The 15,430-nt window shown below is 35.1% G+C and overlaps 1 protein-coding gene across 32 annotated transcripts in view; it reads right to left on the minus strand.

Annotated features, from left to right (window-relative positions):
- NRXN1 (neurexin 1) overlaps positions 1-15,430 on the minus strand; it is a 1,133,918-nt gene that overhangs the window by 312,541 nt on the left and 805,947 nt on the right. For all 32 annotated transcript variants that reach the window (XM_045446002.1, XM_045446007.1, XM_045446003.1 and 29 more), the window contains one exon: positions 2,096-2,277. In XM_045446002.1, the coding sequence (XP_045301958.1) occupies positions 2,096-2,277 (182 nt within the window). The remainder of the gene's footprint in view (positions 1-2,095; positions 2,278-15,430) is intronic.

Genomic DNA, 15,430 nt, shown 5'->3' on the forward strand with positions numbered 1-15,430 from the left:
AGTAAGTACTGGCTCTCAAATCAAGGGAAAGTTTGAAGATAGCAAATCCAAGAGGGAGAATATATAGAGACAAATAATGAATCTACAGTGAATAGCCAGGCAAAACCAAGAGGGAGATACAGAAAGAAGGAGGCCTTCACAGAACAGCTGTCATAAATTCATGGCAAGTAAAGGAACTGTGGAAGGTACTAGGTTGGTACAGACACCTAGAAAGTCAATCCATTATGTATGGAGGGACTCTTAAACCCACATTTGATCAGATTTGGAAGAAAAAGAGAACACCCATTCTTATAGACTAAAACCCTCTCACCATAAAACAAACAAGAGTGGTTTGAGTAAATTCAGTAACATTGCCCCTTATGATTTGAGAGTGATCATTGTAGAAACTTTTCTGAGGGTAAGTGTGTAATTGGTAATGGATCAATAAGTAATTTCTTTCAGGAGGAAAAGCTCTTGTTTTCTTATTTATTTATTTTTTTGAAGTCGCAAGGCTCTTAAATCAGAGTGGAGCAAATACATTTAGAAAGTTGAGATTACTCTAAACAGCAACATTCCTTACTGCACTAGTTAAGTTTATCTCAACTAATCATTTATTTATGATGCCATAAAAATCCAGATGCTTTCAATTTTGATTGTTAGATATTTGCTGAAAGGCAGTTGAAATTACTTTCCCAGGGTTCCGATTTGACAACTGCATTTTGAATTGAAAATTTATGGCAGTTCAATAATGGTTGCGCTGAGGTGTGTGTGTGTGTGTGTGTGTGTGTGTGTGTGTGTGTGTGTGTGTTGTGTGTGTGTTTCTCTTTTCTTCTTTCTAAGATTAGCGATGAATTTAGTTCTTGTGGTCAGTGTAAACCCCTAGTGAGCTTATTTGAAATCATAGAAGTCTAATGGAAAACTAAGATTAAGAAAATAAATGAATAAAACTGAAAATTAAGACCCTGCAAAAGTCTGTGATAATGTATTTTCCTCCTATATGTGTTTGGTGGTTTTCCTAATTGTTTTAGTATGAGTGCCTGAAAGCCAGGGTCCAAGAGGAAAGAATCTGTTGACCTAATCAAATTGTCCTCTGATGCATGGGTGCTAGTAAAAGGAGAACCTATAGGGATGGACAAAAGCAAAACAAAACAAATTTACACAATCACATGGGACAGAAAAGATAAACTATGCCTCACAGATATAAAGGGAAATGGAAAGACTTATATATGTTTGGAACCTTCCAGAAGATACAGATTTTCAACTAAGAACTATGATGATAATAACCCTTTAGAGTTTAATAGGTGGCACTTTCTTATGGCTGTTACTTTTGTATATAAGTAAAATATTGCTATCTCTTAGCAATGAGAGATTACCTGTACTTTGCAAATATCTTAATAAAACAAGAAGATAAAGAATTACAACTATACACGTTAGTAACTCTGAATGCAGAAATATATGGCAGAGTCTTCAAGCTATAAATCAGTTAAGGCAAAAGTTTAAAAAAATAGCTTTCTATTCATGACCTATTATTTTCCATCTATGATATACTGACTAAATTCTTACAGTAGGCTTAGAGCTTGGAGAAAAAGGAATGGTCAAGGGTTCCAGGATATTAATGGTAAGAGCTTACTGTACTTTCTTGATATTTATGTATCAAAATGAATATAAGAAGGCACAGAAACAATCTATTCACTGTAATTCACTGTAATTCTAGAGTGAGGAAAGAACTAAGGACACCCGATTCAGATCTTTTGATGTTACCAGTATTACAACCTCCTGCTTCCAGTCAGATGTAACAGTATCGACTAGGCAATAACTTAGTTTATTAAGTTGGCAAATCTGCTTAAAGTCAATAAGAACATACCAAAATAAATCTTTGTAAACAGAGAACTGAGAAGAATTCACACTTAACAACCAAAAAAATATATTTTCTATTGTAAAGAATATTTTTAGCAACAATAGCAGGAATAAGGTCTTATTACTTCTAGATTGTATTTATATTTTCTGTACCAAAGTACTGGTTGCTGGGAAAGAGAAACTTCCAAAAGAAAAAGTATAAGTTATTAAAAAAAAACTAATAGTAAAGACAAAAGTTAAATATTTTTAAAGTACTTACTATATGAAGCTCTAGGTAGTCACCCAGGCCAGAAGAACTGTCCACTCGCACCAATACAGCTTCTTTTTGAACAGTGCTAAACCCTATGGCCAGTCTGTCTGCTCGTGTACTTGGCCGGTCATTAGGAGGCCACTTATACGTGATTTGTCCACCACCTTTGCTAAAGATATATGTTGTCCCAGCTGGAAAACAAAAACCAAAACCAATTAGTCCAAATATATCGGGTGTACAATTTTCCTATGTTTGTTACTTTGACATATCTGTAAAGGATTAAATTTATACCAAGGCAAAAATGAAAAAAAAAAAGAAACTATAGCATAAAAAGTAAGCAAATCACAGATTTCAATCAAACAGGCTCAAGAGAGACAATAGAAGATTTTTAAAAGAAATATCAAGGCAGCTCAGTTTTTAATACACTCATTAAACCTACCAGCAGGTGTTCCAGAACAAATGGGAGATTACTACTTTTTCCACTGAGTTGGACAAGCATGGAATCTAATGGGGTTTTATTTCTCCCTGCCAGTTTTTCAGAAATGTTTTAGTAGGAAACACTGACTTTGACCGCTTCCAAAAGGAGCAGAAACATGTATCAACTCGTTTTTGTTTTTGAAACAAGAGTTGCATGTGCATGTGACAGGGTCATACAGCACAGTGAAGCAAATCACAACAAATATACTACGAATCAACTCTTATGGGGAAAGGGTCTATTCACATATGACAGATAACTAATGGATAAACAGTCATAAGCCCCAGGAGTCATGTCAGGAAAATACAGATAATAGAGCTCATCAATAGAAGCGAGATCTTATTTAACAAGCAATATCTAGTAGCTGTCAAACTATCCAGCATCATAAAAAGACTCATTTTTTTTCTTCAAAAGTGAATGCTTGTCTTACAGTAGTAAGAATATTATAGCCTCATTTGGTGAGTGTTCAATTTTTACTTTATGGTGCTGATGTCATTAAATTATCCATCTTACTTTAAAAGATTTTCATTTCAAACAAGTTTACACTAAGCATCCAATGCACTGAAGTCCTATCTCATTATACCACAATGAAATCTATCTCACTGAATGCAATAAAATGAAATCTTTAAGTCAGAACATTTGGAAGAGACATGCAAAGAGACATGCAAAGATATAGATATAGATACATATAGATATAGATATAGATATAGATATAGATATAGATATAGATATAGATATGAACACATATGCACACACACACACAAGAAAAGACTTTACTAAAAGTAAAGTTTGTCCATACTGAAAAGGACAATAGAAATATTTGCATAGTTATCCCAGGAAGAGCCATTGGGGTAAAATAAATTTAGAGGCTTACAGTATTAAAGGATACCAATACATGTTTATTATGTTCCCACTATGTGTCAAACGTGGTAAAGAAAATGGTAAGAGTGAATATTAAAATTTAGGCCAAGGGTGCCTCAGTGCCTCAGTCGGTTAAGTGTCTGACTCTTGATTTCAGCTCATGTCATGGTCTTGTGGTTTGTGGGATTAAGCCCCGTGTTGAGCTTTGTGCTGATGACACAGGATCCTTGGGTCCTCTCTCTCCCTCTCTCTCTCTGTCCCTCCCTTGCTTGTGCATGTGCTCTCTCTCTCAAAATAAATATACATTTAAAAAATTTAGCCCACAAAATATCTTGTGTTTATAGAAAAAAAGCTTCTACCAAGAGTGAGGCTTGTATGGTGTTGGTACAGCAGTATGTATTCTGTGTGAAACATTTCCAAAGTCCTCTGCAATATGCTCCCGCTTGACTGGTTAAAAGGGCCTTGGTATGTAGGGATACCTGGGTGGCTTAGTTGGTTAAGGGTCTGACTCCTGATTTCAACTCAGGTCATGACCTCACGTTCTTGAGTTTGAGCCCACGTTGGGCTCTTTACCAACAGTGTGGAACACGCTTGGAATTATCTCCCTCCCCCTGTCTCTTTGTTGCTCCCATGATTGTGCTCTCTTTCTCAAAACAAATCAATAAAAAAAAAAAAAAAAGGCCTCGGTATGTAGACGTGACACAAGAAACATGTCAGAATAATACTGAATGTAAAAGTGACAAAATAGAATCTTGTTAGAATGCAATGGTAGAGAAGCTATGTATTCTCTATTAATTTTTTTGGATACTAAATGCATGAAAGTAGTTTATCTCTCTCATGTGGAAATAGGTAAGTTATACTTCAAAGGAACCAGGCAGTGTGCAAGTAAAGAACATTCAGAATATACAGATTTGTGTATCAGAAATGTTGGAGCCTCCAGGACCATTTATGTTCTATATCATCAGAAGCTTGTTACTCAGGATATTAATAAGCAAGAATCATTTGATAAATATTCTTCAGCTTGGTAATTTTTGTAGATGATTAACTAACTATTGAATGGTTCAACAATGCCCACATTGAAAAAATGGGACAAGAACACATAAAAGTGAAGGTTTCTTTAACAAGAGAATGTCGTGGTGACCTCTGAGTACAGGTACTCAATTTTATTTTCCTCCTTTTAATTAATTTTGTTCTCTAGTGACTATGTAGTTTCTATGAATTAAGACAAATATTCAAAACTAGAGATGCTGCATAACAATGTAAATCATATCTAAAAATTCAGGTGTCTTCCAGAATCACCAGAGGAAGGTGATGGTGGAAAGCAAAATATCTTGTATTACATAGCAATTTTTAATATTAAAAATATCACTTTCACAACAATTTTTCAGGTCTTCTGTACTTCTGTATGGAAAGTAGGGTAAGGGCGTCTGGGTGGTTCAATCAGTTGAGCATCCGACTTGATTTTGGCTCAGGTCATGATCTCATGGTTCATGGGTTCAAGCCTTGATCAGTCTCTGCACTGACAGCAAGGAGCCTGCATGGGATTCTCTCTCTCTCTCTTTCTCTTTCTCTCTCAGAAATAAATAAATAAACTTTTGTAAAAAGCGGAGGGGGAAGAAAGTAGGGTAAGCAGTTAGCCCCATGTTACATCTGAGGAAACTTAGTCATAAGGATTGATTTGTTATCTCAAGTTGCAACCTTAGTTAAGTGACAGAGCCGGTAGGAAACCTAGTACCCAGACTCCTACTCTTGCATTTTTTTTATGACAGAAATGTTTCTGTTATCATAACAAGACAGTTGAGAAAAAGTTAATTGGATGTGTCAGTCTGAATTTATCAAGGCCGACTGTTATCATATTCTAATGTCTCATATCCATAAAGTGACATTTGCACCTCATGATCATATACTGTCCTTTCACCTCACAAGGCTTTCAAAAAAAGAAAAATAACATGTAAATGTGAAGTGACAGAACATTTAATATATGTAGATTAACATTTAGTTTAGAGTATACTTCCCAAACTTATGGAACTATGAAAGTTTCCAGTTGCTCAGTTACAGAATGCAAGGATAATAAAGATTTGTATTTTCAGGAAGATAAATGTCAAAATGCAAATATCATTACTCAAGATTTGATTTCATCTCATATTTCAGTGAGTGTTAAGACCTAGCAACTAGCATTCTATGAACCACTCTGTCTTCCTTACAATGATTTCTGGCTCTTTCAGTTTCACCAAAACAAAGTAAAACCAATTGTGCTACCTTGTGCCAAACAATGCAATTATTTCCAGCATCTTTTGTCTCCAGATGTATCTGGAAAGCAATCTCTCTTCCCTCTTCTGTATGCATGATAGTGCAATGTCTTGTATTCATCAGCATAATTCCAGAATCAAGAGAGGATAAGATGTCCACTCCCCACCCACAGCTCCCTTCTACCTACCTGTATAAGCATCTTGGTTTTCTTTAAAAAAAAAAAAATCACTTCCTATAAAATCCTACAAAATCTCCTATGTTCTTAAATCCCCCTTTCAGAAAGATGGAAAATTACCTTATACTCTATTCTGGCAACCTTAAAAATGTGAGAATACTCCTACAATAAAATATAGTGGGTCATGCGACTAAAGTTTCAAAATCTACTTCGTTTAGCATGCATCTTTTGGAACCAGAGACATAATGTCCTTACTATAGCAGATAACTAAAAAATAAAGAATGTAAGCTCTGAACAGACCTGGGTTCAAATCCCAGCTGAATCATTTACTAGCTACACTGACCTTGACTAGCTTTTTATTCTAAATCTTGGATATTCTGTCTGTAAACAATGAGGATATTAAAACTATACACCTCATAGAGCTTCTGTCAAAATTCGATGGGTATCACACAGTCACGCCTTAGTCCAATTCCTGGCATATGGTAAGTGCCCAGTAAGTTTTACAGAGAACAGGTAGTGTGTGTGTGTGTGTGTGTGTGTGTGTGTGTGTGTGTGTGTTAAAACTATAAAATAATGGAAAACATACAAAAAATAACAAACACTGCAACACTGTTGTTTTATTTTAATATAAGATGTCTTAGAAAAGTTTGATTCATTTCAAAGTTGTGTGAAAGCCAAATGCCTTTGAAGAAATGACTTTCCTCCCTCCCAGTTTTTATTAATCTTTTCAGTATTTCATTCCTGGGATTAGCACTTTTTTCACATAAACCCATTATATTATTATTTACATTCACTAGTAGTTGACAATGAGAAGGATATTAAATTGCATCACATGGGAGCTTTCATGAGAAAAAGAATATTAGTTCATCATCATAAAACATCTAGCATGGTAAGATTTATAGCAAGAGGCAAAAAAAATTCACTTTGTTAAATAAAGGAGTAAGTCTACATAAAATGACTGCAATCTAGCTTTATTATTTTAATTTTATTTTTATAGAAACATGGTTTATTATATTATATAAGTGAATTCAATGTGCAGGAACTGTACATCTTAATCACAGTTCCAGGTCTTAAGAACACTGTAATGTGTTCACCTCTATTATTTATGCATGTTTCTGTATGACAATCACTGACACATCAGTGCCATGACTACTAATGGATTTATTGTAAATTAACCTCGACATCCATCACATTACTGAATGTATGGATGACTCAAACTTAAAGTGTTTTTCAGCAACCTCCACATTTAAGTTGTGCAGCAAATCTGTATTACTCCAAATTCATTAACAGAGCTGGCTCAATCAGATGCAAATTTATTTGTGTCAACATACTTTACATGGAAACAAATGTTTGTACAAATTATACATGGGCTCTTATTTCTAATGTCAAAACTGCCCTGTGATGTTATGATAAGAAATATTTTTAGATTTTATCTAACATCTATTTACCCAAAAGGCTCTCCCCGCTCCTTGTTTTATTGCCAACCACTCATTCTCTAAATTTGCCCACTTCAGCTTCGTTTCCATAAAAGTTAGTATGTCCCCAAATGGATTGAACCTTTCTGAAAAAGAAAACCAACTGGCATGTATAGGTCTGTTTGATTACTGGTTGTTCTGGATCCTTGCTATATGAAAAATAACTTCTAAGTAGATTAGCTTCTAACATAAGTATATGAATAAAAGGTTCCTTTCTGAACGCCTGTAATTCTTCAAATATCACTGTGTAGCCAACATGCAACATTCAGGCCATTATAATTCTATTAGATATAACAGAGATATAGCACTTTTTTTCCCCCTTTAAAGTTTTCCAGGTAGTCAGATGGAATTAAAATAAAACAAATAAAAGTAAAAGGAGCTTTTATTCCTCCAGTAAACTTATTGGAATAAAGAGGCTAACTTAAATTTAAAATTTCTGAACAATTTCTACTTATGTAAAGGCATTCTTTTGAGTAAAGTTCATAGAAAGCAAAAAACAATGAAAAAATTGTATAAAAGTTTTTGTATAAAAATTATTTGTGACCATGATAAAATTTATAAACTGGTGAAACTTAAAGAAAATAATAAATGTTAACAATCTGACAGGTACATAAAGTAACAATTCGTTGCAGTTCATTTTCTTCCTAAGTTCCTGTAAATTCTTTGTAAGATCACAAGGAATTATATCATGAAATTGAGCGCTATTGTTTCCTAATTTCTGAAATTTCATATAGGAGGATTAACAACTCAAGACAGGTGGCCATTATATTAGGAAAGATGAATGGAATCAGAACAATAACAGTTCCTACCTATAAGATGTAATCAACTCTACATCAAAAAGTAGTAACAACAATTACCAACTTTGAGAAGAGACAGCAGCCCTCAATGCTGCTATTCACCTAAAGGGGAACAAACACTAGGAAAAGACAATGAAAATAAAGACTATATATCTTAATTTGAGCCTTCTTATGGAAGACACAGACTTGGTAGAATTGACAACTGGCTAAAAAAGAAAGAAAATGACATAGGATTTTTACTCATATGTCTTTGAGAAAAAGAGCAGAATAAGTTTTTAATAAAGGAAACAGGGCAAGAAACATGGCCTGTCACTAAAATGGTTTTGATACTGACCCTATAGTCTGAATCAGACCAAAGCAAAGAAAGTCAAGAAGAGTTTAGGTAATTCCCAAACAATGCAAGTCTTTTCAAAGTAGCTAATAACTACATTCAGGATAGAACAAACAACAGGAGGTTTCTCATATATGGCAAGTCATGTGTTCCAGCAGAATCCTAGACCCTGAGGAATTAAAGAAATTTATTCAATTTTAAAAGAAAACAATTTGTTGACTCTTTCTTAAATTTAATGCAAACTGAGAAAAAGGGGGAAAGTCAACATTGTGAGCACCTTTGTTTTTGTGCAATGAGATTTCTGAAAGTGACAGTGGACGGGGTCACTGCCCACATGCTAGCTATTAAATACCCATCGTGAACTCTGTGCAGGTTCTTTCACAATGTTCTTGAACCCCATACAAGTCAGATATGCTGTTAGACTCTCAGGGACTCCAAGGAATCACTAGGCATTGACAATTAATATCTCCCAAACTTTTCCTGGGATCAAAGGAGACTGAACCAGTCAGATTCCACAGTAAACTTAGGGGATGTGCAAGCAGAGGACTTCTCCTCACTAAACTGGCCTATATGACATTTGGTTCTGGCCCAGCCAAGATACCATTTTAAAATAAAAAGTGGTGTGTGCTTATTCAATAAGAAACTTCAATCAAAATAAAACCATCAAGAAAATGGAATAGCAAAAAGCTATCATGATTCCTATAAGGTTGGAATTATTATTCTCAAAGATAATTTCAACAGTAATTATGCACTTCACTAAGTAAGGAAGTTTTCCTTTCACCTACTGGCCCAAAACTTTTCTCTTAATAAAAATCTTTTTCTAACAGGGGTGCCCATGTGGCTCAGTCCGTTAAGCTTCCACCTCTTGATTTCGGCTCAGGTCACAATCTTACAGTTTGTGGGACTGAGCCCCACATCAGGCTCTGTGCTGCTTGGGATTCTCTCTCTAACCCTGCCCCACTCATGTGTGTGTGCATGCGCAGTCTCTTGCAAAATTAATAAATTAACATTTAAAAATCTTTTTGTAATAAATATTCCATATTTTTCTATGGTCTATATTTTCTTTAATAAAAAATCTATATTCTGCAATCTTGGGAGAACAATATATTTAAAAGTGAATCATGTATATTTCCCATTTTAATATGTGACATTTCCATATTTTGACATTTATGTAAAGAGTATACTTCATGAAAAAAAATATTCATTCTTTTGAAAACAAGTGTGTTCCTCTTTAATAACTTAGGTAATTCTTTATAATATAAGTGGATTCATGGTTGACCTACCTTGTCCATATCTTAGACATTTATTCAGGAATACCACAAATAATGCACAGACTATGCATTGTACAATTAAAAAAAAGGCAGCATTCATATAAGGGATATGAATGGTGTTCACCAGTCTTGAATTAATCACAGATGCCAACCACAGTCATTTGGATAAGTCATTCTCTTTTTCTGTCTTATAAGGAAATTAATTGAAGTAGGAAACATTCTTAAGCTGACCTATCTGTTGGTCATCTGATAATTGCCAATTATGTGAATGGAGTTAAGAATACAAAACTTAAAACACACAGCCCTTTTTTCCCAAAGAGGTAGGACCTGTGCATTAACAATCAACATCAGGGCAGGTTGGGGCACCTGGGTGGCTCAGTCAGTTAAGCATCTGACTTCAGCTCAGGTCATGATCTCACGGTTTGTGAATCCAAGCCCCACATCAGGCTCTGTGCCAACAGTGTGGAGCCTGCTTCGGATCCTCTGTCTGCCCCTCTCACCCTCTCTCAAAAATAAATACACATTTAAAAATAAATACCAAGGCAGGAAATTTATGCTTGTCATAAACTATGAAACGCCAGGTAAATGATATTTAGTCATGTCAGCATCTATTCTGGATTTTTAAAAAATCTTGCAAAAGGTGACAACAGTAAAGGTACTGATTAATGGCAACCTTAAAAATGAGCAAAATAATGAAAAGCAAGAATAATTATATTTATGTTTTATCAGATCAAAGTCACATAAGTAGTGAAATTTGGAGATAATCCTTAAGCCAGTGAAACTATTTTTGAAAATCTATTCAATAAGTAACACTTCACTTAGTGGCTCCTTTGCAATGTACTTTCTTTAAAAAAAAAAATACTTTATTATTTCCTTCTCTAAACATGTTATTTAGAAAATATACCCTCCAGGAAGAGTTGGGTTCAATAGATTGAGCTTCCCAAGCTTGTGCCGTGATCAAGTTCTAAGTCCTAGAAACTTTTATTTAAAAAAAAAAAAAAATTTTTAACATTTATTTATTGAGACAGAGAGAGACAGAGCATGAATGGGGGAGGGGCAGAGAGAGAGGGAGACACAGAATCGGAAGCATGCTCCAGGCTCTGAGCCATCAGCCCAGAGCCCGACGCGGGGCTTGAACTCAAGGACCGTGAGATCGTGACCTGAGCCGAAGTTGGACGCCCAACCGACTGAGCCACCCAGGCTCCCCTATCCTAGATAATTTTAAAAGGCTATCAGGGTCTAAGTTCTCTTGCTGAAAAGAAAAACAAATAAGTGGTATTCCTTCCATCAATCAGATTAGGAAAAGATTCATAAAGATAGCAAAGTGATCTAAAGTTAAAAATCAAACCGAGCAAAGCAATCTCATAACCAATAACCCTAAGAACATCAAATGCTTATGTCTTCCCTTCTGAAACTAGACTCTCTCCAGCAGTAAGTGAACTTTATTAAAAAGTCTCTTGCAAGTAATTCAGTAATCAATTTGCATTAGAGCTATAGGCAGCAGGGATGGGGAGAAAAGAAATCTCACCTTCCGGTACTTCAAGAAAAATCTTATTTTACAGAACATATGATAAGTTGTGTAAGTCTCTAATAAATTCTTAAAATTATTAGCTAGTCAGTAAAAATTGCAATTGACTACTGATGCCCTTAAATTTCCTTTTTTTTTTTTCAAAAGTTAATTGCAAAAATGGCTTTCATCAGGGTTTCAGAGTCAAGAATTTATTAGAATTAAGGTGTCAAAAATTAATAAGTTAAAAAAAAGTGACAGAAGCATAGATTTAATGCTGAAATTCTCTTAGAGATAACTAAGCAAACCTTTTCTTTTCAAATGACAAAATGGAGGCCCAGAGAAATCAGTGGTTTTTCAACATCACACAGGCGGTTAGGGTCTGTATCCAACTCTATTCTCAGTTTTTCCACAAGACAATGAAAAGCTAAGATCCAATGACTGCTTCTTGTTTAGAAAAATAACTAAAATTCACAAATCAAGGTCTCACTTCAATCATCTCTAGAGTCTTTTTAATGATGCTTTCCCAGACTGGTTTGGAGAGACACGAAAGTTTCTGTAATGACACTTAGCAGAAATGATTCACTCACTTTCTGACATTTTCAGAGTTTAGCCTGAATCTTTAAAAGGTGTGAGAACTTTGCACAGCTTTATTGTAACCATCCCGCCTCAGAAGCTATCCCTGCCTTCGGCTCTTTCTAAGGATTCCAAATTACTGAACAGAGATGCAGAAAACAAATCTTTATCACTAATGCCATGATCACTTCTATTCTATACCAGAAAGGCCTTATAACTTTTGACAGTGACACTGTCTCCTGCCCTTAACAGTGGAATTGAATCGTGAACACACAAGTGCATGTAGTTATTTTGAACATTGCATTACATATTTAATATAGAAGCCAGCACACAAACAATAAAATTCATAATAATTTTAAGGTAAAACCAGAAATATGCTTTTATTTGTTTCTCATCTTAGCTCCTCTATTGACCATCTTCCTGCCTGTATGCTATATTTGTCATTCCCCATCTGACAAGGTCCCAGTTAGAACTATTTGCTACTTATTTTGTATGAGAACTAGATAGAATGCTAGTTTCTGAGTCAGAAGTCACTTCAAACTAAGCTCTAACTTTATCGTGTGCAAGTGGAATACACATTCTTTTCTCCAAGTGACTTTTACTTTGGCGATATATGCTTCTCTGCTGCACTTGGTTTTCTTTTCAGTCTAGCTTCCCACTTTCATTCCAATCAAAGTAGATTTGTTCCCTTTATCATCTACAAAACCTATTTTTAATTTACAAACTATTATATAATATCAGAGCTGACTTTTACTGTAATTTCCATCTTAAAGGTATGCCTACTGAAGACAGGGTCTTGCTTTACTTCTTGGTATTCTCATCAGGTTTGTGTGCTTTTATTTATCAATCATGGATAGGGGCCTAATATATTCCTTGAACTAAGTTAGGACTACTGACATAATAAATAGCATAAAGGTCCTGATTGATGAGTATAAAAAATTCCATGCCTATATCCATTAGTAAGATGGATATCTATAGCTGTATAAGAAATCTAAATAATTTTACTAAATACAAAAAATTCAGATGAGGGCATAGATTGCCTAGATTACCCTGATAATGAACACCATTCTCTATTTCATTACATCTGTGTGAGAAACAACTGTAATGAAGAGTCATGAAACACTTAACCAGGTAACGGTGATTATGAGAGATCCCACAGTTCTAGATCCCACAGTTTGCTTGAAGAACCTAGCCCAAAGTTCTCCATACTTTACAGGAAGGAGCTAGATATAGTCTGCCAGGCTTTAGGCCTTAAAATTTTATTAATCATTAGAAAAACCCAGAAGATGGCACCACAACCAACTGATCAAAATTAACATCACCAGTAACAGGATATACCAAATTCAGGGGAAATATGATGGGCTGAAAAGGGCACAATGTCATTTCTGTACCATTTTTGCATAGCCTCTATCTGATCATAAAAGATCCAAGAAACTGGAATTGAAAGATAGTCTACAGAATAACTGGTAGCATTCTTCAAAAGAGTCAAGGTCAGGAAAAACAAAATACTAAGGAGCTCTTCCAAATTGGAAGGGACTAAGGTGACATGACAACTAGATATAATGTGAGACCTTGGTTTAGAACTTGGACTGCAGAAGAGGACGTTAGTGGGACAACTGGTAATGTTTGAAGGTGTGTAGGTTAGTACATTGTACCAATGTTAATTTCCTGGTTTCACTCATTGTGTTATGTAAGATGTTAACTTGGGGAGAGCTAGCTCAAAGGATAAGGAGAATGTTTTTTGTGTAACATTTTTCTAAGTCTAAAAGTATTTCAAAATAACTTTTAAACAAAGAAATGTATTAATTATGAAAAGCAATTAAGAATCTTGAATAAGATTGTAGGCCATGGGAATCTATGCAACAGAAGTAGATTAAAAAATCCCTAGCTCTTGACATTATAAAGCTAAATATAAGAAATCTCATTTAAAATTGAGTCTGGAGGGCAGAAGGAGGAGCTCTCATGCCCTAGCACTCTTTGTCAAGTGTAGACCCCAATAGGAAGAAGTTGAGGCAAACACTTTCTCCAGGCCTGGCAACAGCCCAGCTAATGAGAAACTCAGCCAATGAAAAGCTACACCTCGGAACTCCCAGTTTACTCCATGGTCTTATAAAAGCACTCCCTACTCCTCTCTTACCTCTATAAAAGAGCATTCCTTTCCTCTCCTTTGTTCACCAGACTTGCCTATGGTCTTGCCAAGTTTGCATGTCCTGATTTGCAATTCTCTGCTCTTCCTAAATAAACACATCTGCTAGTAAAATAACTGGCTGTTTTATTTTTAAGGTTAACAAAATGAAGTTTTGTTTGTTTGTTTGTTTGATTTTACTCTTTAATTCTCATGCCCTATTTCACCCTTTCCCCAAAACCCTCCACCCAAACACACACACACACACACACACACACACACACACACACACACACACACTTCCCCTTTGGTAACCAACAGTTTGTTCTCTGTAATTAACACAAAATTCAGTCTTCAGTTTGTTTGGCTATGAGAAATGGAGAGTATTTAGAGGTAAGTGGAAGACTTAATTTTTGTTCAACATACAAGAAATTTGTTTAGGGGCACCTAGGTGGCTCAGTCGGTTAAGTGTCTGATTTCAGCTCAGGTCATTATCTCACGGTTCTTGAGTTCAAGCCCCGCATTAGGCTTTGTGCTAAGAGCTCAGAGCCTAGAACCTATTTCTGTTTCTATGTCTCCCTCTCACTCTCTACCCCTGCCCCACTTATGCTCTGTCTCTCTCTCTCTCTTTCTCTCTCTCTCAATAATAAATAAATGTTGAAACAAAAAAAGAAATTTGCTTAATTTGCTAAATAAGAAAAATCTCAGTATAAACACCATTATTAAGGTTTTCAAGTAATAAGATACTGGGAAAATTAAGATTAAAATAAAAATTGCCTAAATAGATAAGCCCAGTCTAAGATCAGTTCACTCAGAAAACCAAGTACTATTTATCAATTTATTCGTTCATGTATTCAATCACTTGTTAGCATGGGTCATTGTAGAAATCACTGAAACTCTTATGAAACAGTTTCCAGTCCTAAAATCATGTAGGTAAACAATCTTGAGATAAAATCTATTTGTCTAACCTTATGATAAGAGATCACTAACATTAGTGTGAGTTAATTCCTTCTATAAGTTTGGAATCTAAGAGAGACACTAGTACAAAAGAGAAGCAAAAGAGAGTAGTACCAATGGTAATAACTGTTTTTTTAAATATATTACCTATGTTTGCATGTGTGGAAATTAGTACCATTGACCCTTTAACAACATGGAGGTTAGGGATACTGATCCCACACACAGTGGAAAATCCAAGTATGACTTTGACCTGCCCAAAACTTAACTACTAATAGCCTACTGATGACTGAAGCCTACTGATAACATTAAACGGTCACTTAGCACATATTTTATATGTTATATGTACTATATACTGTATTCTTGGAATAAAGTAAGCTAAAGAAAAGAAAATTTTAGTAAGGATATCATAAGAAAGAGGGCACCTTGGTGGATTAGTCAGTTAAGTGTCTGACTCTTGATTTTAGTTCAGGTCAAGATCTCATGCTTTTTGGGATCAAGCCCATAGCACACAGCCTACTTGGGATTCACTTTCTCTCCCTCTCTT

Source organism: Leopardus geoffroyi, chromosome A3, assembly GCF_018350155.1.
Source record: "Leopardus geoffroyi isolate Oge1 chromosome A3, O.geoffroyi_Oge1_pat1.0, whole genome shotgun sequence".
Taxonomy (NCBI): domain Eukaryota; kingdom Metazoa; phylum Chordata; class Mammalia; order Carnivora; family Felidae; genus Leopardus; species Leopardus geoffroyi.